The 25,713-nt window shown below is 53.4% G+C and overlaps 1 protein-coding gene across 3 annotated transcripts in view; it reads left to right on the top strand.

Moving 5' to 3' along the window:
• The window catches only part of FBLN2 (fibulin 2), a 76,304-nt gene that overhangs the window by 29,822 nt on the left and 20,769 nt on the right, over positions 1-25,713 (top strand). For 2 of the 3 annotated variants that reach the window (XM_075550091.1, XM_075550090.1), the window contains exons 3-6: positions 16,785-16,896; positions 19,046-19,175; positions 22,994-23,174; positions 25,023-25,232. In XM_075550091.1, coding sequence (XP_075406206.1) covers positions 16,785-16,896; positions 19,046-19,175; positions 22,994-23,174; positions 25,023-25,232 — 633 coding nt within the window. The remainder of the gene's footprint in view (positions 1-16,784; positions 16,897-19,045; positions 19,176-22,993; positions 23,175-25,022; positions 25,233-25,713) is intronic. The other variant, XM_075550092.1, reaches the window with a different exon arrangement.

Below are 25,713 nucleotides of genomic sequence, written 5' to 3'. Positions count from 1 at the left end.
ATAGTCCTGTCCACACCCATACCACAGCCCCTGTGGTGTGGCCTCAGGCAGGTCTACTGGCCTGGCCATAGCTCCTCCTCTGTCCTTGCTCCCTCCACTGCTGGGGCTCTGCTGCGAGTACATTTGGGGTGTTTGCAAGGGTGCTGGGACTGGGTAGCTCTGTGGCCGTGCTTCCAGTCTGCCCATGCTGGGGGCCACTCACCTGACTGAGCCCCTCAGGGCCCTGACCTTTGTGTTGGTGGTTCCTCTCCACACCCCCACGCCCCAAGTCCAGAGGTGTACTGTAGATCCCTGTCCTAAGCTGAAGAAGAGGAGGGCACAGAGGTGGGATAGCGGGCACAGGGTACAAGCCTGATGGACTGGGAGGCTGCGTTCAGAGTAGCTCCTTCGTGTCCTCCCTGCTCTTGGACCTGTGAGGCTTGCCTGTGGGCTATGCTTTGGGCTGGACAAGGGTGTTGATGAGCTCCTGGGCAGGTTCTGGGCCAGCTTCCTGCAGGATGCAGATCTTTCAGGCTGCAGATGCCAGGATTTCTTGAGTAGCTGGCAGCACCTACCATCCTGACTCTTGCTGCCAGTGGCCTTCCTGCGATCCTGGGCAGCTGCTGGGATCCTGGAGAAGGGCTTTATTCTTTTCCTTTTTTATTGAATCATTTTATTGAGGGCTCTTCAAGCTCCTATCATAGTCCATACAACATCTATTATGTCCAGCACATTGGTTGCCATCCTCATTTTCTACTTGAGCCCTTGGTATCAGCTCATTTCCCCCCTCCCCGACCTCCCTCCCTCATGAACCCTTGATAATTTATCAATTTTTCCCCTATGTCTTACACCGACCGCTGTCCCCCTTCACCCACTTTTCTGATGTCCATCTCCCTGGAAGGGGGGTCATAGCAGGTCATTGTGACCGGTTGGAATGGCTTTGTTCTTAGGACTGCAGCCTTGGGCTTTTTCAGATGCCTTTGGGGATGTGCCTTTAGCGAGGACTGCGGGAAGATTGGGGCCTTCTGTTCTCTGAGCGCTCCCTGGGCGAGGGCCTCACACCTGCAAAGTGCCAGAGGTTAGAATGGGCTGGACATGGAGCAGGGAAGGAGGCCCTGCCGGTCATCCATGGTGCCCTTTCCTTTCCTCCACTCACCCATCTGCCCGCCGTTCACATATCCTGCCTCGATCACCTATGCCGCTCAGACAAGAGGCATCACTGCAGTGCGCCTCGGTCTCCCCACCCTGCAAAGCAGCAGAGACCCACCCCTGCTTCACGGCGCTGCTGGGAGGGTCAGAGGGGCCGTGCATGGCGTGGACTCCTCACAGCGCTTACTGCTTGCTGAGTAATGGGTCTTACTCATCTCATTCTTCAGTCCACCCAGTTCTTTCTCCAGCAGACATCTGCCGAGCCCTGTGCCGGGGGTCGGGCCTGGGAACAGGCGCAGCCTCTCCCCCTTTTGTGGTCTCCTGGAAAAGGAAGACCTTAAATGAACACAGATTTATCTGTGGTGCGTACGTGAGGCAGAAGGCGGCTGCCTGCTTGAACCTCCCGGGGAAGTGTGTGCTGGGCTGCAGTGGGGGGGCAGGGCCCGGGTCCGGCGTGGCAGACGCCTTACACTGTGGGGAGAAGCTGGGAGGTCGCTGTCTCCGCAGAGGAGCTGGTGGAGAGACAGGCAAGAGGCGGAAGGGGTCCCTCACTGTTCCTGGGGAGGAAGCCAATACCCCGGGCCCAGCACGGGTGGGGGTCCTGCCTTTGAGCCAGAGCTGTGCCAGGGCTCCAGGCTCTCTCTGCTGGGCTGTCCCCGCTCTGAGCGAGTCCAGATGTGGACTAATGGAAGCCACGTGCTAGCTCTGTGCTGGGAAGAGGGGTCTGGCGTCTGCAATTGCTTAGGGGACTTTGGGAGGGTGGGTTTTCGTGCTGGGGTGGCAGAGCCACGCACTCCCCTCCACCTCCGGCCTCCTGGGACATTGAGGGGAGAGAGTCAGGCCCACCCGCAGGGAAGTGCAGGGAGAGTCGGATCAGCCCCTCGTGCCAAGGGGGCTGGGGAGTAACGGAAGGTGTAAAGCAGGGGCAGCATATACTCTGATCTGTGCTTTGTGAAGCTCCCCCTGGGCGCCAGGAGGCGAAGAGGAGCAGGCCTGTGGCCCCTGGGGTACCCTTCCTCGTGACTCTAGGGGTCCCAGGGCCTGGCATCTCCAGACTCTTCACTCCCGGAGAGTCCGTCATCTGGGCTCTGCTGCAGTCTTGGCCTGGGAATTTCCAACTTCTAAAGAGTCACAGTCCAGGGACCCAGGGGCAGACGGTCCCAGAGGATGCCAGAGCCTGGATGTCCTGTGAGACAGACCTAACGTCCTGGAGTGGCCTCAGGGAGGGGTGTGCATGCCGAGCTGTGGCCCCGGTCACAAGCAGAGCTCAGGAGAACTTTCCTCCTAACCCCCCCACCCCCCCGCCACAGACAGAGGCTCCCACCAGGCCCCCATGGAGGTCTCGAATGGGACATCCTAGACTTCCAGGGCTAAGTAAGGCTTTTATGAGGTTGCCAGGGGTAGGCAGAGAAGAGGCCCATGTCCCCACCAGCCCTGCAAGTCCCTGTATAGAGTGTCGTCCCAGGCCCTGGAACAGAGATTTCAGAGCCGCCAGCCCCATATGCCAGATGCTGACCTCTGGCCTGCCTGGAATATGGCTTCTACAAGGCTCCAGGTCAATCCTGCTTGCTGTGTGACCTGGGGCTGTAACCTCCCCCTTCTGAGCCTCCGTTGCTCATCCATGGAATGACATGGGTGGCAGTGTTGGGCACCAAGGGCTGTCCTGAGGACTAGGTGGCGCATGTCCAGTGGGGCCTGGCCGTGTGCAAGGGTTAGGGCGTGGTCAGTGCGCATCCTGTCAGGTCTCACTGTCCTTGGGTCACCGCAGCCCTGCCATCCCAGGGACACTGATTTCTACACGCTGATTTCCTACTCCTTTATAATCTCAAAAGAAATTGATTCAAGATACAATTCAGTAGGTTGTCTTCTGTCTCCTTAATATCACAGAGGCGAGGATTGATAATACATAAGACTCAACTACCATTGAGTCAGTTCTGCCTCATGGTGACTCTGTCAGACTGGGGAGAACTACCTCTGTGGGGTTCTGAGACTGTAACTGTGTATGGCAGTAGAAAGCCTACTCTCTCCCAGGAGAGCAGCCGATGGTTTCAAACCTGTGACCTTTCCGATTGCAGCCCAACTTGAAGCCATGACACCACCAGGGCTCCTTTTAATACATAGGGTAAGTGAACTGGATCACAAAGTGGAAGAGAAACGAGAGACTGAGATTCATGGCCCAACCAAGTTGACACACATTTTGGAGGGGACACAATTCATTCCATGACCATAATAGCAAACAGTATGAGTTATGTGTTAGGCTGGGTTGACTAGAGAACCAAATCCAGTGACACTCACATATGCGTTAGAGAGAGAATTATATGAAGAAGTAATTATATATCAAGCAAACATCCCAGACCCGTCCAGCGCAAGTCCCTACGTCCAATACTGGTCCATAGTCTGATAGTAGCACATAAGTCCCTCTTGAGACTCACACAGGCACACATGTAGAATACAGGAAGATCACAGGCCGATGTCAGTGGATGCATCTCCAGGGCTCTGGGAGGTCCCACTGTGGCTCAGCAGCAGGAAGGCGAAGGCAGAGAGAGAGATGGGAGGTTCCCAGGACCCTCCTTCTGAGAAGGCCACGCCCACAAGGAAGCACCATCAGACTGTGACCTGATCGACAGCTTAGACTCCACCCTACACTTTAATTTATCAAGTTGACATGAAATCATGTAACTGCCACCGTTATCTGAGTTATCTGGTGCTGCTTCCTATTATGGGGACACAGTTCAATCTGTGACCTTGGTGTATTGTGACTGGCTTCTTTCACGCAGCATGATGTTTTTAAGGTCCGCCTGGATTAGTACACATAGCAGGATTTTTATCCATTTTTATAACTGAATAATATTTCACCGTGTCGATAGGGCACACAGTGCTTGTTCATTAGTCGATGGACACATGGGCTGTTTTTACCTTTTGGGAATTGTGAACAGTGCTGTGAACATTTGTAAACTACCTCTTCTGTGGACATAGCTATCCACCGAGGAGTGGAATTGCTGGGTGTGAGGTGCAGCCCCTCGCTCCAACGGGGTCTGGAGGAGACGACGCCACAATTACAGCAGAAAGGAGACGGAAAGACAGGGCGCAGGGGACTGGTCTCTAATATCTGGAGAAGAGCAGGCTCAAGCCTCTTCGACAATGGGATTATGTAGGAAGCAGGCCTGCAAGCCTCTAGCTGGCACATCCGCAAAAGAATGGGCAATGTGTGAATCTTGGACATCCTGAGCTCCCTGGAGGAACACTTCACGATAAGAATCGGCATTTAAGAGACCAGAGGAGTAGCTCTCTCCTTGAGAGAGAGGGATGAGAAGGAGCCTGGCCGTTCTTAAAGAGAGGCATCCTTTGGCTGCTTAGCGAGCCTCCAGGCACCTGTAGGAGACAGCTTTACAGTCACATTTTAATGGAGGGCAATTGTGGAGAAATCTCTCTCTATGGAGAATGTGTACTTGTTGTTATCTGTATCTCGGACTTTGGATCCTCTAAACCCCAGTGCTGGTCTTCCAAGGCCTGTAGTGGCGAGTAGAAAGATCGGGTCGCTTCCACTGTCTTCCGGGTTCTCAGTTTCCCACAGCTGGGTTACATGGCAGCTATTTTTAGCCATTTGAGGAGTTGTCAGGATGCCCTCTGTAACAGTTGTGCCATTGACATTCCTACCAGCCTTTTATGAAGTTCTGATGTGTCCACATTGTTATCAATACTTGTTATTGATAACCGACTTTGGTTACAGCATTCCTATCGGGTCTACTGAAAGCATTATCCAAAAACAAAGCTCCGGAAATTGACGGGATGCTAACTGAAACGTTTCAACCAGCTGTTGAAACACTGTCCGCACTCATTCATCTATCCCGTTAAATTTGGCCAACTAAGTGGAAGAGATCCGTATTTGTATCTGTGCGCAAATTGCAGAACAGCATCATTCATATCACATGCAAGTAACATTTTGACGCAGCCCGTCCAACCGCAGGGTCAGCAGCACACTGACAAGGAGCTGCCAGAGGTTCCGGCCGGATTCAGAAGAGGACATGGACTAAGGGATCTCATCGCTGATGTTAGATAGATCTTGGCTGAAAGCAGAGCATACCAGAAAGATGTTTACTTGTGTTTTATTGACTATGCCAAGCATTCGACTGTGCGGATCATAACGAACTGTGGATAGCTTTGAGAGGAACGGGAATTCCAGAACATTGCCGTGTGCTCCGGCGGAACTTGTACACGGATCCAGAGGCAGTTGTGCGAACAGAACAAGAGCATACTGCATCGTTGAAGATCAGGAAAGATGTGTGTCAAGGTTGATCCTCTCGCCATACTTTATTCGATCTGTATGCTGAACAAATCATCAGAGAATCTGGTTTATATGAAGAAGATGGAGGCATCGAGACTGGAGGAAGGCTTATTAACAACGTGTGATATGCAGATGACACAGCCTTGCTTGCTGAAAGTGAGGAGGACTTGAAGCACTTGCTGAGGAAGATCAAGGCTGGCAGCCTTCAGCCTGGATTACCAACTCAGTGTGAAAAAGACGCACATCCTCACCACTGGACCCATAGGTAACATCATGATAAATAGAGGAAAGATTGAATTTGTCAGGGATTTTGTCTTGTGGATGCACAATCAGTGCTCGTGGAAGAAGCAGTCAGGAGATGAAACACTACATTGTATGGGGGGAAATCTGCTTCACAAAACCCCTGTCAAGTGTTGGAAAGCAAGGTTGTTCCTTTGAGGAGTCAGGTACCCTGACCCATGCCTTATATGCATAAGCAAGTTAAGCATGGACTGGTGAGGACTGTGCGTTTGACTGCGGGTGCTGGGGAAGAATCGTGAAAGTAGTATGGACTACAGAAAGAACAGACAAACCTGTCTTAGAAGGACAGCCAGAACCCTGAGAGGCGAGGATGGGGAGGCTTCATCTCACTTACTTTGGAGGTGTTGTCGAGAGAGATGGGTCCCTGGAGAAGGACATCCTGCTGGTAAAGTAGCGGAGCAGCAGGGAAGCTGAGTTGACACAGTGGCCACCTGATGGGCTCAGGCATAAGCAGGCTTGTGAGGATGGCACAGGGTCAGGCAGTGTCTCCCTCTGTTGTACGCAGGGTGTCCGTGAGTCGGAGCCAGCTGGACAGCACCTGACAACCCAGGTGTGCAGTGGCATCTCATCCTGCCTTTTATTTGCATCTCCCCAATGGTTCCTGATGTGGAACTTCTTGTCATGAACTTGTGTTATAAAAATCTAGAAGACACAATATGACCCAAATACGTGATCAGTTGGCCCTTAGAGTGAAGACATCAACCCTTTAAGTAGAAAACACTGTACATTTGCGGGAGAAGATAGGTGAAAAGACAGTAGTCTAATGAAGTTAATGTTCTTATGAAAAGCATTTTGACTTCATAGATTCATGAGAGGGTCTTGGGAACCCCCAAAGGCCCCGATATATATATATATGGCTGGCCTCCCTCTTGGTGTGTGGAGAGCCCCGGGTTCTGTTTCACAGCTGCCCGCAAGCATCCATCGTTGCTAGACACGCAGCTTGTCCACAGCCTCTGCCGTTAGGATATGATTCTACCGTGAGCATATCTGAGCTCACACTTGTGTTTCATGCTCCAGTTTGGGGTCACCAGCTGTGCGGCTCTGTGTATTTCTTTATGAGGACCGGAGCCAATCTAAGTCCGCACTCGGCAGTGCGGCCAGCTTGGCGGCACACATGGTGGATGTCCTTGGCGGCCGAGCGGTGCCTCCGAAGAAGCCATCTCCTGGTTATCTACTGCTGAAAACTCAGCCATTGACAACTCACTGGAGTGCAGTCCCCTCTGACACAGCTTGGGACGCTGTAAGTTGGAATGGACTTGGTGCCCACTGGCTTGCTTTGTGTGCCCAGTGCTCAGATCAGGAAGCAGAAGGGGAGGCTTCTGCCAGTCCCTGCCCTCCTCCTTGGGGGGCTCCTGCTCTGACATGAACAGGAGACACTTGTGTTACCGATCCCACAGTACGCACATAACAGTGTGCGTGCCTGTGTGCTTAGTCAGATGTTGACCCTGACTGTTGGTGCCTGGGTCAGTGGCAGTCTCTGGATTGGCTACTTGGTCCCTACGTGGCCCCGGCTCGCAGAGTTGAGGCCGCCTCTGCCCTTCACCAACTCTGACTTTAGGCAAGTTGCTGAACAGCCTCAGAAATCTTCCCATCTGTTAGCATGACTGAGAGCCCCCCTGGAGAGCCATGTCTTTCTTCAGTGTGAAGGCAGCCCGGGGCAGGCACCTGGCGAGGCACCTGGTCTGCCACAGCAAGCCTTCGTGCCCAGTTGGTGCCGGGGATGCTGCGACCCTAGTCCTGGGGGCATGGCCTGGTGAACAAAGGCCTCTGGCTGAGCTGCTTGCTGTTCCCATGCCCAGCGGATGAATCGTTTGCTCTGCCCCGAGCCCCCTGAAGTCCTAGGTGCCTCCCTGCACCAGCACTCAGTGGTCTGTGCTGTGGGTCAGCAGCATACCCCTACTCAGCCAGGCCAGGGTTGTGTGGGCGCTGGACCCTTTGTCCTGTGCCACCTGGGGCCTTTGAAAGGGGCCTCCACCTGGCTGAGATCAACATGTTTGCCTGGCTCCTGGGACCTCACATCCCATGGTCGACTCCGGGGGAAGCAGGCCTGGGAGGGAGTCATGCTGGGGAGGAGCCCGGCTTGATCTTCTGGAATCTGGGTCACTCTGCCACCCCGGCTAAGTGACCTCTGGCAAGTAGCCACGCTTCCTACATCTGTACGAGGAGGGAGTCATGTCCATGCCAGCACCACTGAGGGGCGTGATGAGCTAGTGTCGGCCAGCGCAGATGGGCAGCGGGGGCGAGCTGTCAGTTCCCCTCCTTCTGCCAGAGGGTCAGCATGCTGGGGCCAGAACGAGGGCGAGGCAGGTTGCCTTTGGTTTATGCAAACGTGTGTCTTTTCTTTCTTTCTTTTAAAAAAATACTCTTATTGGGGATTCTTATATCTCTTATCAAAATCCATACATTCCTCCAGTGTGTCAAGCACATCTGCACATATGCCGCCTTTTCAAAGCATTCTCTTCCCACTGGGGCCCCTGATATCAGCTCCCCATGTCTCCCCCCTGCCTGCCCTCCCTCACAAACCCTTGATAAGTTTTAGATGATTATTTTCATATCTTACATCGTCCTCCGTTGCCCACACCCACTTTTCCGTTGTTTGTCCCCTGTGGAGTGGGTACAGGTTGACGTGGGTCTTTTGTGAAGCCGTCCCCTCTGGTGAAAGAGCCCAGGGGCCAGGTGTGGGGAGGTTCGTGAGAGGTGTCAGGGCATCCCTGCCTCTACTCCCAGGCGCTCTCGGAGCCCCCTCCAGCTAGGCTGGGCTCCCTCGCTGGTCACTCGTCCACCACATGCTCCTGTCTGCCAACGGGGACAGCAGATACCACAGTCCAGGAACCCCTTCTGCAATGGCTCAGCTGGGCTGCGGGCTGCGCGGGGCACCGCCCCGACAGGAGAACGGGCGGAGAGGGTGCCCTGCCCTCACCTGGCACACGCTGAGAGGAGTGCTCTCACGGTTCCCCTGGTTCTGTCCGCTCCCCCAAAGAGTCACCGTCTCGGAAACCCTCGGCGGCTGTGCTGCAGCAGTCGGCGTCGACTCGGGGCCAGTGAGTTTGGTTTGTTGTTTGTTCGTGTATCTTGAAAGAACATTAAGCTAGAACTAAGTCATGTCAAAGAGTCCACCTCTAACCGTTACGAAATATTGTTCCCAGAACTGGAATCCCATCCAAGTTCGTTTTGAGCAAAAGCACGGTCTCTTTGGTATTAGCAGTTTTTAAAGCAATCGGTGAGAGATTGTGCACAGTGCTTGTTGGGGGAGAGCCACTTGGCTGGGGTCTACCCCTGGCCACACTTCTTGGTAAGGATGCTTACGGTGTCATGGCCGGGGTGTGTGTGATGCAGTGCCTCAGTCATTCTCCTGACGGGGGCCGGCCACTCCTTGTGACCCGAGCGTTGGTCTGTGGTTCTGTCCGGACGAGCTGCCAAGTTCTTTTCCCTCAGGGCTGGCCTGCTTCAGGTTTCCACGCCTCCTTCGAGTGTCCCGACGTCTGATGGCCACTGCTCAGGGTAGTCCCCACGAGGGATGCCGCTCCCGGGGGTTTAGTTGTTGTGGAGACGAGACCGAGCAAACAAACACAGCTCACAGTTTCCACGCCTACAGTATCCTTCCACCGATCACATTCTCCCCTGCATTCTTGCGTTGTCCCTCCCTTCACCTCAGCTCACCGCCTCTGAGGAGCCCGGCCCGTCCGCCTTCCAGCTTTTGCTGTCGTCAGTCTCATCCTTGGGCTGGCTGCCGGGTGTCAGAAGGGACTCCCTGGCAGTGAGGCTGTTCCTTCGTGGCTTTTCTGAAATTGTTCGCAAAGGAGCACTGATGCGCAAAGCGGGCCTTTAAAAAAAACAAACGAAACCAAATCAGTTAAACGAAACCATCGTTTGATTTTAAGACCTCAGGGGATAATTTTGGTCCAAGGCTCAAAGATCATCTCTGAGAGATAGTTTCAGGGGTTCTTTCAACGTGCATGGCTCCAGGATGCCTGGAGTCCAAGCGAATTTTAAATTCTGTTCTGCATTTTCCCCCTTTGAGCAGGAGTTGTCTCTGGAGTCTCAGTTCTTCATGTTACCTGAGGCCACGCCTTTTGAACAGGGCTAAGAAATTTCTTATTCCTGAATCAGGGTAGCATGTGTTTTTGTTTTTGTTTTTGTTTTTAATACCAATGACAGGTCCATATCCCACTTGTTCCTTGTTAGAGAAGTATTTGTCCACCCCAAGAAAATAAATATATTTTCCTATATAATACTCAAGGCTTTTTATTATTTTACATTTCACTTTACATTTAGGTCATCAGTCCATCTGAAATTTGTTTTGGTGTGTGGTATAAGTAAGAGTCAAAATAATTGTTTTTTTCATTTAATGGAGAGTCAGTTGATCCAACAGCACGAATTAGAAAGGCCACACCGTACCCCTGGGTATATGTTGTTACGCTTGCCAAGAATCAAGTGACTGTTTATGTACGGATGCCTGTTTGCACTCTTCTTCCTGCTCCATTACGTATCTGTTTATGTTTGTGCACTTATTCCACGGCCCATGTGATTGCAGCGTGCTAGTAATTTTTGATAACTGATCGTGGACATCTTTCAGCTCCGTACTTTTCAAGATCGCTTTGGTTCTTCTAGGCCCATTTTGTTTACTTTGTCTTCTGCTTTTTTAACTTTTCTTATTATATTAGATAATTTGTTCTTGAAAGTTAGATTCGACAGCATTTCTTTTGCTTGTTCTCCTAAGGACTTTATGGTTTTAGTTATTTAGGTTCTTAACCCCTTTTGGGTATTTGTGAGGTATTTGTATTTGGGTCTGATGTGAGGCTTAGGTTCTGCTGCTGCTGCTTTTGGCTTGTGGGAATCCAGTTTTCCCAGCATCATCCAACAAAGAAACTCTTATTTCCTGTTCAGTGGACTTAGCCATCCTTGTCAAAAATCAGTTGACCATAGATGAGTGAGTTTATTTCCATCTGAACCCCCAGTTCTGTCCCAGGGCTCCTGAGTCCTGTGGATGTTACAGGATGTTAGCATTTCTTCAGCTGTTCAGGCCTCTTCACAATTCATATAAAGCTGAAGATAGGTTCTTCCATGCCTGAGAAGAAGGCTGTTGGAATTTTGATTGGACTTGCTTCTAATCTGCAGATGGCTTTGGGTGTTATTGACCTGTTAACGATGTTAAGTCTTCCAGTCCATGAACATGGAACATCTTTCCATTTATTTAAGTCGTAAATCTCTTTCAGCAATGCTTGGTAGTCGTCAGTGCACAAGTCCTTCCCATCCCTGGTTAGATCTCGTCCTAGATGTATTATTCTCTTCGATGCTGTTGGGAATGGAATTGTTCCCCAGATTTTCCATGGCTGCTGTCTAGAAATCCAGCTGACTTTTGTTTATTGACCTTGTGCCTTGTTATATCCCTCTATTATCTCTAGAAGTTTTCTTGTGCTCTCTCTGGGATTTTTTTTAATATGTCTGATTGCACGATTAATTTTTAACAGAGGTTTATGGGCATTGGTTTATAACTCTGGGTGGTGTGTAACTCAGACTCCATAACCTTGGGAATTGCCGGTATTTCAATTTGAATCTTGGAGACACTGCATTTTCAAAAAGGCCAAGAGTCGAACGTATTTGAACTCTTTGGAAAACCTGCCCAGGTCTTGAGCCTGGATGCCCTCCTTCCTTGGGTGTTTGGGGCTGTGTTAGCCTCTGTTGTCTAGAAAAAGCAAACCAATGCCACTTATAAATGCATAAGAAAGAACTTGATGGCAAGCAGATGTCCCAGTCCAGTCCAACTGCAGTCCCTGGGACCGATGCTAGCCAGAACCTTCTTCGACGCATGCAGGCTGATGAGACAGGAGTGGGAATCAGGGAGATTGCAGGCTGGCAGGTGTAGAGTCCAGTGGATCCTCGGTTGGGGGGACACGGCAAGGCACAAAAGGCTCCCAGAATCAGCGCCCGCATTGGGCGGCACTGGAGGCAGACGCAGAATCTCATCAAGGAGGAACAATAAGGACCAAAGAGAGTTCTCTCTGTCTCTCTTACAAGAGGCCTGTGCCCAAGAGGCATCAGGTGCCCAACCTGATTGACAGGTTGGACTCCACCCCTCCCGTCACCCCTCCCTTCACATAGGTTCACGTTGACATAACATCTAACCGTCACCGGGCTGTCTTCACATCATAGGACCAGAGACCTTTATTTCCCAGACAGCACTCTTCCTGGGGAGGGTGAGGTAGTCTGCTTGCGTCCCCTTCAGTTCCATTTGCTGCGCTTGTCTTTGTCCTCAGACCCCGTGTACCCTCCTTCCTGGACTCCTGAGATGATACCAGCGTCTCACAAAATGAGATGGGCTTCTAGGGACCCCGTGTGAGATTTTAGGCATGTTCCTCCTTTGCTTCCTCTGGTGTTGGGTTTCCCTGCGGGGGAGTGGTGATTTCCACAGGGACTCTGTGGGGCTCTGGTGGGAAAGGGAGTCCCAGCCTCCACTCGGGCAGGCAAGTGGCGCAGGGTGGCCAGGAGGCTGCTCCTTCCTAAGAGTTGGACACCTTGAACTCCTCGAGCTGAAGGGTCAGCTCTAAGCCCTATTCGTCCGGAGAGGCCTCTTGCCCCTTAACCCTGTAGGCCAGGGTGAGGGACAGTGAAATATATGCTACTGCACACCCAGAATTCCTCTCCAGGAGCTAAGAGCTGGGTTTGTGAAGGACGCGCGGGCATTTCAGAGTGAACTTTGCTTCCCTGGAATTAGCGAGGTCTGAATGAGGCCCTTGAACTTCCCCTTCCTCCTCCTCGCCCTTCCTCTTCTCTCCTTTCCTTTGATGAGGAACTGCCATTCTGGGGTCACATAGGCCAGGTTCAAGCTCACACGCCCTGTGGTCAGTTGTTGTATCACTGGTTAGCCACCTTTCGCTCATTTGTGCTGCGTTTGTGTCCTAGAATCGACGTGATGAGACAGCTTCAGGCTGGGTCCCACAGGAAGATCTGTTAAACCAGACACCCAGGTAGTCCAAGAGTGACTGAGCTGTGACCTGGCTAGGCTCAAGGCTGCGTTGTGAGCAGGTGGACAAGGTGACAACTTGGGAAGGGTGGGACAGGACTTGCCCCACAAAGGAGCAGGAGAGTGTAGAGAGAAGAGTTAGGATTGGGTGAGGAAGGCGTGGTTTTAGGGCTGCACTAACCTGAGCTTCGAGGTCGGTGTCTGCACAGAGTTGAGAGTGGGCCTGCGCAGGGCCCCTGCCTCGCTGCTCTGCTGTTTCTCCACTATTTCTAGCTTGTGTGTGTGAGACCCTTCTCGGGTTGGGCCCATTGTGGCTGGAAGACAAGAGGCAGCCGAGCTCTAAGGTCCTCTTTTGTTTATCCACCTTGCAGGTGTTGTAAAAAGCATCCAGGAACCCAGGGCTGCAGGTGACACCCCCCTTACCCTAAAGAGCACATAAAGCTGGGGGAGCTCAGGCTGCTGCACTAGCCGGTTGTTTACTCAGACCCACAAACATCCTGTCCAAACAGGGGCCTTCAGAGGCGGCACCCTCCTGGCCTCCCCACAGGTGCAGGGGTTGGTCTGCAGTTCCCAAAGCTGGAATTATTTAGGCCTTTAATGTGGAGGGGAGGGGCCTCTCCAGAAGGGTCAGGACTTCCTGCTGGGGCGATCAAAGGGAGGTTGGCATTCCCAGAATCTTGCGATCTTTGTAAAACATAATGTTGATTGAACGGTCAACCCTTTTAGGAGATCGTAAATAAATAAAGATCGGACTCCTCCCAAGGCGCTCGGGGTGGCCAGTTTCTTGGGACTGCTTCCAGAAGTGGAAGTACCCAAATGCATGTCCAAACATCCCCTTGGAAAGACAAAGGATGGCTTTCTGTTCGCACGGCTGCATGCCACGCTTGCCAAATCCTTCGCAGCACATCTCAGACGCTGTTCCGCCGCGGGGCGTGCAGATATGCCCACTTCCGCCCGAGACTGGATGGCGCTCCCACTGACGATGCGGCTGCTGCCCTACGACAGAGATCTCGGTGGTCTGGGGGCCACTGCTGTCCCAGGGGCTTGGGCGGTGTCAGCGGCATGCCTGTGTCCACTCCTGGGTCCCGTAGGTTAACTTCCTCGAAGCGGCGGTGCTGCGCCATCGTTCCAAAGGCATCTGGTGTTGGCCACAGACCAGCTCCGGGTGGTGCTGAGGTGGCTTGTGTGACGCTGACAGCTGTGACATCAGTAGTTCAAATACCACCAGGGCCAGGTCGGAGCAGAGGGCACCGAGCAGGAGAGTAGGAAGAAAGGCCAGTCGAGGAGCCACGGCCCCCAATCAGCCCATGAAAACCTTAGGACATGGTTCCGCTCGCTTGTTTGGACACGTCGCCCGCAGGGGGCTGAGAGAGCATGTTTGGTGAGGCAGAGGGCTAGGGGGTGGGGAACTCTGGGTGACAGGGGTTAGCCGTGTGCCGGCCACCGTGGATGGAGAAGCCAGAGGTGCAAAGGGAAGCCGCGACATCTAGTTCTTGACTTTGGGTGCCTTGGATGCCTGTGAACCGTTTGTGAGTCAGTTCGAACACCATCGATTCCCCCTTTTCCCCACCCTCCTCATGAATTCCCCTTTATTAGCGGTATCTTTCTAAGTCTGGTCTGCATTTATCTTGGGCATTGCCAGCATGTATGCACTCATAGCCTAGTTTAGCACCTACATAAACCCCACAACTGCTAATAATGAGGTCCACCATCAAGAAGAGTTGGACAAACTTGGCATTTGGTCAGTGGTGGCAGTATAATAACCCCACGTGTGCAAGGTGCTGGGTCATAGGGATTCTCCGGGGCAGTAAGTGCGGTGTTGTCTAGTCGGGAAAGAAGGTAGAGTTGTTTGTATGGTCCTTTACTGTTTCCTTCTCATACCATCTCACTGCCCCACCCCCACCCCCAATCTGCCCACCCACTCTCGCGAAGCAATCAGCATTTAGGTCTTCTTTTCAAGCAACAAGGAGCCCTGGTGGCGTCGTGGGGACGCATCGGGCTGCAACCTGCAAGGTCTGAGGTTTGAAACCACCAGCCTGTGCCTCGGGGAAAGACGAGGCCTTCAACTCCCATGAAGCGCTAGCGTCTTGCAAACTCACAGGGGCAGTTGTACCCTGTCCTATAGGGTCTCCATGAGCCCGCATCGACTCGATGGCAATTTGTTTGTTTGTTTGCTTTTAAACACCTGAAGCCTTTGATTCAGTCCAGTAACACCTTAAGCTGATGCTCTCACTGTAAAATTACTAACGAGAAGATGTGCAAACAGCAGAACAGTTGCAAATGTGGCTGTTAGAACTCAGGTTCACTGTAAGTCACGGACTGCCGCACGGCGCTCAGACCTGGATGAGATCACTCAGGTGGAAGGTGTTGGTGGAGAAGAGACGTTCCCCCAGGGCTGGAACTCTGAAAGGCTGGCACTCAGGACTTTAATAAGAACCAGAGACGAGGTGGGGGAGTGCAGGCTTGCTGGGGAGGAGGAGGAAGAGGAGGAGGAGGAGGAGGAGGAGGAGGAGGAGGAGGAGGAGGAGGAGGAGGGGTGGACATAGAGCTGAGCTTGAAGGACAGGAGTGGATCATGGGAAGGAAGCCCTGGATGAGGGGATGAAGGGCCACCCACCTCATTAGCTTTGCTTGACCCTGCCTCCCGCACTGTGGGCAGCGCAGGATCATGTCGCACTTGGCCCCGCGTAATTCTCCCACCTCTTGTTTTGCTTGGATGGCCTTCCCATCGGGTCACGGCCCATGAATTCCTTTGTCTGCAAAGGAGGGAAGCTGGGGTGAACGAGGCCAGGAGAGAATGGTGGGAAGCCCGCCAAGCATAGACTTAAACCTGGCATATGATCAAGGAGGTCAGGAAGAGAAAATGCCATTCAATCGACATGGCTGCCTGGCTGCCTCCCAGGCTTGTGATGGGCAGGGTCACAGAAAGGGCCCTCAGGTTGCTCGTGCTACAGACGTGGGGCCAGTGAGGCCCAGGAAGAGGAAGGGAAGAGGAAAAAGTGAGGCTTGGATTTCTAACCCCCCAATTCATCTGTGAAATAGGAATGGTAGTGGTACTCACCTTTATTTTACACCTGCAAGGATTAGAGTTCCCTCGCCCAGGCCTTTCAGCTGTTGCTATTGTCCTGGCTGGCACCCATCTTGTTTCTTCTGCCTAAGGCCAAGGGATCTGTCTCTATAAGGTAAGGTGACCAGACGTCCCGCTTTTGAACAATTTTTCCTGCATCCTGAGATGTTTTTAAAAAGTCCTGATTTTCGGAAAGAATGCACGACAAGCCAGGGTATATGGTTTTCGGCTGCCATGTGGCTATTTCGCCAGGATATGCGTTTTATCAATGGTGTCCCGCTTTACCAATGTGAAAATCTGGTCACCTTGCTATAAGGTAGTCTTGGAGAGGCCGGGGACCTTAGTTCAGTCCAGTATAAGAAAGAACAATGGAGTCCGAGCTATGCAGAGAATGGGTAGAAGGAATTGCCATCACCAGTATTCCAGCCAGGTGAGACTCTCATGTGCACGGTCTGTGCCTTTGGGCTTAAGGAATTCTACCCCCAACCCCAACCCCTACCCCTACCCTGGACACGTCCCATCACAGACTCATCCCCATTAGCTTTCCCAGTGAGTTTTAAACATACTTCCTTGTTAGGGTTGTATCTTTTTATCTCTGATCCTGCCTCGGGTCCCAGTCCTGGATTCCTGTGTGTGTGGTTTGTTTGGGGTGGGGTGGGGGGACCCTGCCAGGGTGGGACAAGAAGGAAGGAGCCAGCCTCAGACTTAACCCTTGGGAGCTCTGGGCACGATGGCACCACCGAGCTGTCCCCTGTGGGCTCCTGCACCTGCATGTGAGCCAGCTGTTGGTAGCACTCCCCTCTACCCCTACCCCTGCCCCACGGGAGCCCTGCGACAGGCTGTTTTCTCAGGAGGGCTATAGCAACCTGCTGTTAGCAGCCAAGGTGCATGGTAGGGCTGGGAGGAGGTGGGGTAGGTGCCCTAGAGGGGGTGTGGATGAGCCCCAGGAGCATCTCCTGTGCTCAGTGCCTGTAGGCCCTGGGGCCCATGCCGTACCTGGGGCTGACTCTGCCCTCTGTTAACCCCCCTCCTCCCCGCCAGTCTCCACCAAGGACCTGATCGAGACTTGCTGCGCAGCTGGGCAGCAGTGGGCCATCGATAATGACGAATGCCTGGACATCCCGGAGAGTGGTACGGAGGGTGACATCTGCAGGTAGGTGGGACCCTCCAGGCCCCTGCTGGCCTCCGTCTTTAACACCTGCTGTGCAGAAGGGCCCCTGGTTGTGTTTGCGGTTAGCCATCTGCTTCGCCCAAGACTGGGCTCAAGACCACGTGAACCGCCTGAGTTAGTACCAGCCTACCAAGCACCCTTAAGGGGCTGCACGGTGTACAGTGCTTACAGGTCTGTTCCTGCTAGGGCACCTCCCCGATTCTCTGTGCACACCGTGGTCACTGCCGTGGAGTGCGTGACCTGCCCTGACGCCCACCCTCACCTCTGAGCTCATTTCCTCACATGGCCACTGGGGACCTCCCCAGGGAAGGCCTTTCACTACCCAGCGGATTGCCCCTCTGATGTAGGGGTTCTCAGCCAAACCCTCATCTATGCCCACGGCTTCTCTCCCCTAGGGTCCAGTGGAGAGCTTGTCAGCCATTGACCCTCTTTTCATTGGGCCAACCTCCTTATTTTACCAGTCCAGGAAGACGGGGTTCAGAGAGGCAATGTGCTTCACCCAAAGCCACGCAATTCCTTAATGGACAGCATGGCCAGGGTTAGACCCCGTGTTTTCGAAATTCCAGCTCACCCTGACTTCTGTAGAAAAAATAATCAGTTCTAATGTGTCCCTTTCCTCCCCCTCTGCTGTCCCCCTAATTTGAGGCTCTCTGGTAGTGAAAGCACGTGCCAGGCAGCCCCCTGGAGTGTCCAGCTAAGCAAAGCACCGCCAGCCACGGGTTTAAAACAGCAGACAGGTATTCTCCTAGAATTTTGGAGGCCAGGTGTTCAAATTCCGGATGGCAGCAGGGCCGTCTCCTCTCTGAAGGCTCTAGAAGCCGACCCACCTCCTCTCTTCCAGCCTCTGGTTGCCTTGCTGCTCCGTGACTTGTGTCTGCGTCCCGCCCAGCTTGGTTTCCTTGCTCACATGCCGTTCTCGCCATCTCGCTGTTGATCTCTGTGTTAATCTAGGTTTAGAATAGACACTCAGATATGTATGGGAAAGAGCTTTATGTCAAAGAGTAATTGTATATTAAGAAACGATCCCAGCCCAGTCCAGATCAAGTCCATAAGGCCAATATTGGCCCATATGTCTGAGACCAGCCCAGGAATCCCTCTTCAGACTCACACAGCACACACAGTGATGCCAAATACAGGAAGCTCACAGGCCAGTGGGTGGAAAGTCTTGTGGATCCAGTGGCGGTGGAAGCATCTCAGCGCTAGTGCAATGCCCCTCTAGCTCTCTGAGTGTGGCTCCTTGTGGCTTGTCAACAGGAAGGTGAAGCAGAGAGAGTGCCTTGCCTCCAGGGAGGAAGAGGGGAAGTTCCCAGAATCCTCATGAGAATGTCACGCCCACAAAGAAGCGTCATCAGGCCATGCCCTGACTGACAGGCTAGGCTCCACCCCTTTTATCAAGTTGACATGAAATCGTACAACTACCACGGTCTCCTTCTTTGTAACGACACCAGTACCAGTCGTATTGGGCTAGGGCCCAGCCTACCAGTATGACCTCATGTTACCTGATGACATCGGCAGGAGGCCCTGTTTCCAAATGCGCTCACATTCTGAGGCCCCAGCGTTGAGGACCTGAGCAGCCCGTGGCTTGTCTGCGTCCCTCACATGATGATAGGCTCCTCACTTCTTGGGCTCTGGCTCTATCCCTGGATAGCCCTCCCTCGATGGTACAGAAACCCCTTTCCTAGGACCGCCCCCCCCCTCCCCGCCTTTGATCCCGGTTCTGGCTCTGAGGCACCTTGGCCCCAGGATACAGATAAAGAGGCAGCGTCTGGGGACCTGGAGGCAGTGCTTCCCTAGGGCTCCCTGGGTGTATTCCCACCCCGTCTCCACCGAGGACCCCACCTCCACGTCCTTCCTGGCCCTGCGGGGATCAGTGTGTGTCAACCCCCATCCCTCATGCGGCAGGTCACACTCAGGCCGGAGTCTTTGCTGAGTCAAGGCGGGAAACCCACCTGGTGTGGCAGGGTTTTCGGCTTCTGCTGATGCCCCAGCCACCAGCACCAGGGCCTGCCCGCTGTGTGACCTGGGAGGGGACTTTTCTCCTCGGAGCCTTGGAAGCAGGCTCACTGGAAGGCACGCCCGGCTCTGGGTTTGGGGGGCCTTTGGTTGGGGCTGAGTGCGCTCTCTGTTGCAGGACAGCTCAGAAGCACTGCTGCACCTCCTACCTGAAGGAGAAGACCTGCATGACTGGCGTCCTGGGGGCCAAGGAGGGTGAGGCCTGCGGGGCCGAGGACAGCGATACCTGTGGCGTCTCCCTGTATAAGGCAAGCCTGACCGGGAGTTCCCAGCCTGCAGTGGGGGCGCAAGGCTGGGCGGCCCTGACAGTCCCTGAGGGTCGAGGGGTTGAGGCGGCCTTCACCCCTGGGGTCGGTTTCTGCATTGAAAGCATCACGCATCATTAGTCGTCATTGAGTTCCCTTGAAGAATACGTGTTGAGTAAGGACCAGGCTGTGTGAGGCTTTAGGGACAAACGGAATAAGACATGACAACCTCTCCCCTAGAGCTTTCTCTCTAGCCAAGGAGACAAAGATCAGGATGAGCACGTAGGAAGCATGTATGTATATATGTATGTGTACCGTGTAGGAGGGTTTGTTGTGTAGAGGAGCGAGAATCGATAAGGGAAGCAGTGTCAGGGTGCAGGGTTTGGAGTGTCTGATAACAGTGGGTGGGGACAGCCTCACCAAGAAGGGGACAATTAGGGTAGAGCCCTGGAGGAGGGTCAAGCCCTGCGGATGACTGTGTGAAGCGCTTTGCTCAGTGAGAACAGTGGTTCGGAGGTGGTGTAGTGGTTACGTGTTGGGCTGCAGTCCACATGGTCGGCAGTTCAAAGCCACCAGTAGTTCCGCTGGAGAAAGCCTGGGCTTTCTACCCCCGTGATCAGTTCGAGGCTCAATGGCAGTGGGTTTGGCTTCTGGAGAAGGTGTGCTTGGCATGCCTGAGATGCAGTGAGGCCGCCTGGTGGTGGAGTGGAGGGGAGGGAGAGGCCTCTCCTGTTGATCTTGGTAAGGACTTTGGCTCTGGAGGATATGGTCAGTCCCTGTGGCAGTTGGGAGAGCGACTAGCTCTTGAGAAAGGACTCTCCCGTGTGGGCAGTGGGATAGGGACAGGTTACAATCTCCTCAGACAGCAGTAGGTAGAGAGAGACCCAGTAGGTCTGAAGCGAAGGCCAGAAGGACTAGGCTGGTGGTTGGGGACGTCTGTAGGGCAGGGTCAGAGGTGTCGCTTGCCCTGTCAGTCTTGAAAATCCTCCAAGCACATGGGCTTTTCTCGCAGAGGCTGCAAGAGGGAGGCAGGTGGGCCAGCGCCAGGGTAGCAGCTATGTGACCATCAGGGACAAGGGTGGTCCTGCTCTCTTGGTTCCCCGTCAGCTTTAACTTCCCACTGCGTGTTCAAGAGGACCCCGAGGAGCAATCAGGAAGCCGTACTTCTACTTATGTCTCATCGATTAGAACCTAGTCCTGTGGCCACACCGAGCTTCAAGGGAGGCTGGGGAAAATCCTGGGCCTGGGTGGTCATGTGCTACACTGAAGAAGGGAGTAGTATTATTGGGGGTTGACGGCTGGCTGTTTTTGTAGCGAACGGGGAGGCCCTCTGAGGGTAGTAGAACAGGGTCAGGAAGCACTGTGGAACAGGGTCAGGGCCATGCTTGGCTCATTCCGGGCCCCGGAGGCAGGAGGCAGGAGGGAGGCGGGGAGGGAATGAAAGAGAGCAGCCATGTTTCAAATCTGGGCGATTGTAACAAAAATGTGTAAAGGGTAGCACTGGGGAGCTGGTGCAGAGTGTAATGTGTGTCACTTGGGAGTCAGTTTCCCCCTGAGAACAACTGATCTTCTGGACAGGACTTTGGTGACAAGCAGGTTTAGAAAGGTAAGTCAGAAAGGAGTGTTCCGGTTCACACACGCACAGGTTTGTTTCAGACAAAGCACGTGTAACCGTGTCTCTGAGATCGATGGGTGGCTGCAGGCGGGCTCTCTCAGTAACTCCCTCGTGTCTTAGGCACATTTGGGACGGCTTGGAAAAAGGTCCAATCAAGACAGTGGCTTCCCAGGGGGTCTGCTGGGCCAATTTAAGGCAGAGATGACAGCTCTGAAGGGCATAACGATTATTTTTGGGGGGGAGTCCCAAGGGTTAATTGTGATAGATTTTCTCAGAAGACTCAGAATGATCACAGAGACTGATTAATAGAGACATTGTTTTTTAAAAACTTCATGGGTAAGAAAAATGGCCAAGAAAGTTGCACTGAGCATTAAAAAAAAAAAAAGGATGACAATGTATCTATTCATTCTGTGAGGGACTGTTCTCTGAGAATTTTGTTGGAGAACCTTACCGGGTCACCCGACAGCCCTGGCCTTGCCCCTTCAGGCTTCACTTTGTTCTAAAACCCAGAGAACATTTAAAGGGGACTCCGTTCGAGGCCCTCGGGGTGCTAAACTGCTGCTGTGAGTTGGTGTGTATCGGAGAGCACAGAATTCGGTGAGTGAGCAACATGCCCTCTGGAAACAGCCTCAGAAGTGGATCCACGTAGATCGGGGATATATTGGGCAATGACAGCTTCGCGGTTTAATATTTTTGTTTCCATAAAAGCTTCTATGATTTTGTAGCAATGCTTTCTGACTCACCCTTTAATGTTTGTTCCTGGACCATTTCCCTATCCAGAGCCTCGGAGTCTCCCTCGTCAACATGTGAATAGCACTCCTTCTCCAATGGGTGGTTATGGTCAGAACATAGGAACTATTTATTAAGCGTGTGTCGGGCCTTGAACAGGTGGCGACATTTAGTATTGGGGTATAGATTTGGAGCATTGATTAGCTATTGTGTAACAAACCATCCCCAAACCTAGAGGCTTCTGGGCTGCCTTAGCTCCCGAGTGTTGAGTCAGCTGGGCACTTCCACTGACCAGGGCCATGCTGACTTGGCTCATCCTGGCTGAGCTTGCATGTGTGTCCCTGTCAGCTGATGGCTCTGGTAGAGCTACACGGTCCAGAATAGGGTCTCTGACTCATCTCTGCTCCACGTAGTCGCTCAACTTCCCGCACGCTAGTCTGGGCTTCTGACTTTGAGGCTGGACAGGCTCCCAGGAGAATTCATAGAGGCCTTTTGAGGCCCAGACTCCAAACCGAAAGTCATAAAGCGCAATGCCGAGGCCGCCTCTTGGAAAGAGGAGCCGCCATGGCATTGCGAAGACGGTGGATGCAGTAGTGAGTGATTGACTGGTGCTGATAGCGGTCAGTCCATCGCGGTCATTTAAATAAACGAAAGGATTTATTTGGAGAATGAGCAGTTTGGGGATGGGATCGATCTAAATGGTATTTTCAGGGACCGGAGCTGCTTTTAGTTTTTTTCTTAGTCAACCTTTAGTTTCTAACGTCTGTCGTCAAGGTCACTTCTTGGCCCACGATGGCTGATACAGTTCCAGCCACCACATCTGTGCTCCATGAAAGAGGAGGAAGGAGAGCAGAGAGGACTGTCCAGTTAATTATAGCCGCAGATAAAATCTGTCCGGAGAACCCCACCCATTCATTTGCCTTCTGTGTCTCCCCACAAGGAGCACTGACCAATGCTGTTTCTTAGCTGGCCTGGTAGTGTTGGGATTCTGTTGTTAGAGAGGAGGAGGCTAGTGGATGCAGACAAGGGGCAATCTGTAGGCTTTCCACCAGAGAGGTCCTCCGTGATTTCAAAAAAACTTGTGTTGGCCTTACTCTGCCAGACCTGGTTGGGAGCTGAGACATGGAGGCAAAGAACGCGCCCCCCCCCTCCCCCGCCTCTGTTCTTTGGCCCATGCATCTTCCTTCCCCTGAATTAATCCACTTGCCAAACTCTTTGAGTGGTCCATCCAGGTCATCCACCCCTTACCTACTCCTTCACACATTAGTTCACCTGCATGCCCAGAGCGTAGGAGAGAGAAGATCTAGATCAGCTCCACCTCCCTCACCAGCCGGTCCCCAGCCCGTCTGGCCCGAGGCTGCACCCAGAGACCCCGAGTGCTCACAGTGTCCCACAGTCAGGCAGGACGCTGCAAATCCAGTGTGACCAGAGAGGCGGCGCGGTGACCGGGCCGTGATGGCTGAACCTTTCCTTGCAGCACTGCTGTGACTGCTGTGCCATGGGGCTTCGAGTACAGGCCGAGGGCCACTCGTGTGAGTCCAACCCCAACCTGGGCTACCCTTGCAACCACGTGATGCTCTCCTGCTGCGAGGGCGAAGACTCCCTCATCGTGTCAGAGCCCCACAGGCCTCCGGAGCCCGCGGCCATCCCACGGAGAGGTGGGTGCTGCCCCCGCCCCCAGGGCCAGGGAGCTTGAGCAGTTGGGTGAGAGGGGCAGCACTGTTGAGGCGTTCAGCTCAGGCTGGTTGCCCTTGGCCTTCTGTGGGAACCTGGCTCCACTAGTATCCGCCAGCTGAGAGGCACGTCTTCTAGGCAGGTGTCTCTATTGGCCTCTCACTCTGGACTTGACTCCATTATTTTTTGAGACGGCCATCTTTTTCAGTGTCCTATTTATTGACCCACCCACCTGGCCACTAATGGCCTACCACCTTTCTCTGTTCCACTATCGGCTCATCCGCCCTCCCCATCCTCTCCCACCGCCACACCCGTGCATCTCCCTGCCTCTCTGTGTGTTTTTCCATCTAACCATCTGTTTCCTCCCATTCACACCTGTCCCCTCCTCTACCTGCTCACTTAGTCATCCATCCATATGTTCGTTTACCCTCCCTCTGCCCTTCCGTCTGACCATCCGCCCATCCACCCTCTCATTTTCATCTGCCTACAGGTGCATACATCTTCCCCATCAGCCCGTGAGCGCTCTAGTCTGTTTTTACCCATCCATCCATCACATCTGCCCCCACTTGCCCCCGCACCCCTTAGCCCACACATCTGCCCATTCATCTACATTCTCATTCATTCCCTCCTCCTCACACCTTCTCATCTCACCCACCACCCTCAGTGTCTCCCGTCTGCCAATCATCCATTATTACTTCATTCACTCCATCGTCCATCCATAGGCCCATCCACCCATCTGTCCTTCCACTTACCCACCCACCTTCCCTCCTAGTTATCCATAGACCTACAGACCCATACATCTTCCTTCCCATAAATCCACCTGCTTGCCAAACCACCCTCTGACTCATCCATCCCTTACCTGATCCTTCACACATTAGTTCCCCTGTCTTTTCATTCATCCATCTACTTTTAGATTCATCCCCCTCATCCTCTAGTCTTACCTCTCGATCTACCTAAGTAGCTACCCATCCATCCAGCCATCTGTCCATCTGTCCAGCCATTTCTTCCATTTCTTTTGCTTCCACTCATCCACTTGCCCATGCTATTCCCGTGTCTTCAGTGCACATGCATAACCAGACATGGAGAATACATGGAGAAGCCCATTGAAAAACTCCATTATCTTTCATTCGATCCCTCTGTGAATTGTTTGAAGACCTCTTGAATGTCCCCCACTTTCCTTAGCAGCCCCCTTCAGGCTGCACCCTCAGCACCAGGCATAGTGCTGGGCTCACAAGAGACACTAACAAATGATTGAATGAATAACTAATGAGTTGGTCACTTATTCACCATCCTTACAACCATTTGCGGGCTACCACACCTGTGGCCATCACCTTTGGCCTTTGCCAGGGACCCATCCCTGAGCAGCTGTAAATAGTGTCTAGGAGCCTGGAGCCCCAGTGAGCCTCTAGGTGCCTGCTGCCCAGGTACCAGTGAGGGGCAGCCTGAGTCAGGTTCATGTCCCACCCCGTTAGAATCCAGATGTGGGGGCCCTTCCTGTTAGGGAAGTCCTTCCCGGTGCTATTCAGGTGTTTCCCAGGGAGTGTTGTGGGTCTTGCCCCATGACACTGCAGGAGGTTCAAGATGATGAAGTTTGGAACCTGGCTCTGCTGGGTTTGCTCTTCCTGCTGAAGGTTTGCTTGTCCGCTCCCGCGTTTGCTTGCTCATAAAGCGTTCATGTATCTACCCGCCCATTCATTCGGCTCTCACTCATGCTGTCACTGCTGGGCACAGAGGGTTCTGCGAGAACCTGGACTGAGTTCTGGGTGGCCCATGGACTCGGCCACCTAGTCAGGCTGACCTGTTGCTACATCCTAAGCAATGGCTGTGCCCAGTTTCAGAGGCAGAGGTTGGGAGTCGAGAGGCCCTGTCCCTGGGCACGGAGGCTGAGCTGGCCAACAGCCTGCCTGGTGACGACCAGGATGAGTGTCTGCTCCTGCCGGGGGAGCTGTGCCAGCACCTTTGCATCAATACGGTGGGCTCTTACCGCTGCGCCTGCTTCCCTGGCTTCTTGCTACAGGACGATGGCCGCACCTGCCGTCCAGGTAAGAGCCTGCCCTCCTGGTCTGTAGCTTGGGTGTGGGCAGGGCTGAAAGCTGCTCTTGTCAGTGGACCACAGTATTCCCAGGAACCTCAGGGCAAGGCAGGAAGGATTGTGGGGTCTTTTGCCCCATCCTTCGACATGGTACACCCCTAGGAGCTGGTAGCCCCAGCTGTGAGGCTTGGGGAGGCCCTGCAGACAGGCCCCAGAGCCTCGGGGTTTGTCCCCAGAGGCAGACATAGGTATGTGTCCAGCACCAGCTTCATGGAGTCCTGGGTGCCCAATGGGAACCCAGGGGGCTGCCCTAGCCCCTGGTCCCGAAAGAGTTCCTCCCTGCCACCTGTCTGGAGCTCCCTCCCTTCCTCTCTTTTGTACCTCAGCTACTTCCTGGTGCAATTATGGATGCTCTCCCCTCACTGAGCCCACCTCTTCCTCTGTGAAAGGGGAGGATGGTGAGGGTCTGTCCAGCGCCCAGGGGTGTGAGC

The sequence above is a fragment of the Tenrec ecaudatus genome, chromosome 5 (assembly GCF_050624435.1).
Source record: "Tenrec ecaudatus isolate mTenEca1 chromosome 5, mTenEca1.hap1, whole genome shotgun sequence".
Taxonomy (NCBI): domain Eukaryota; kingdom Metazoa; phylum Chordata; class Mammalia; order Afrosoricida; family Tenrecidae; genus Tenrec; species Tenrec ecaudatus.
The sequence above is the reverse complement of the archived record's forward strand: the minus strand, read 5'-3'. Positions and strand labels throughout refer to the sequence as shown.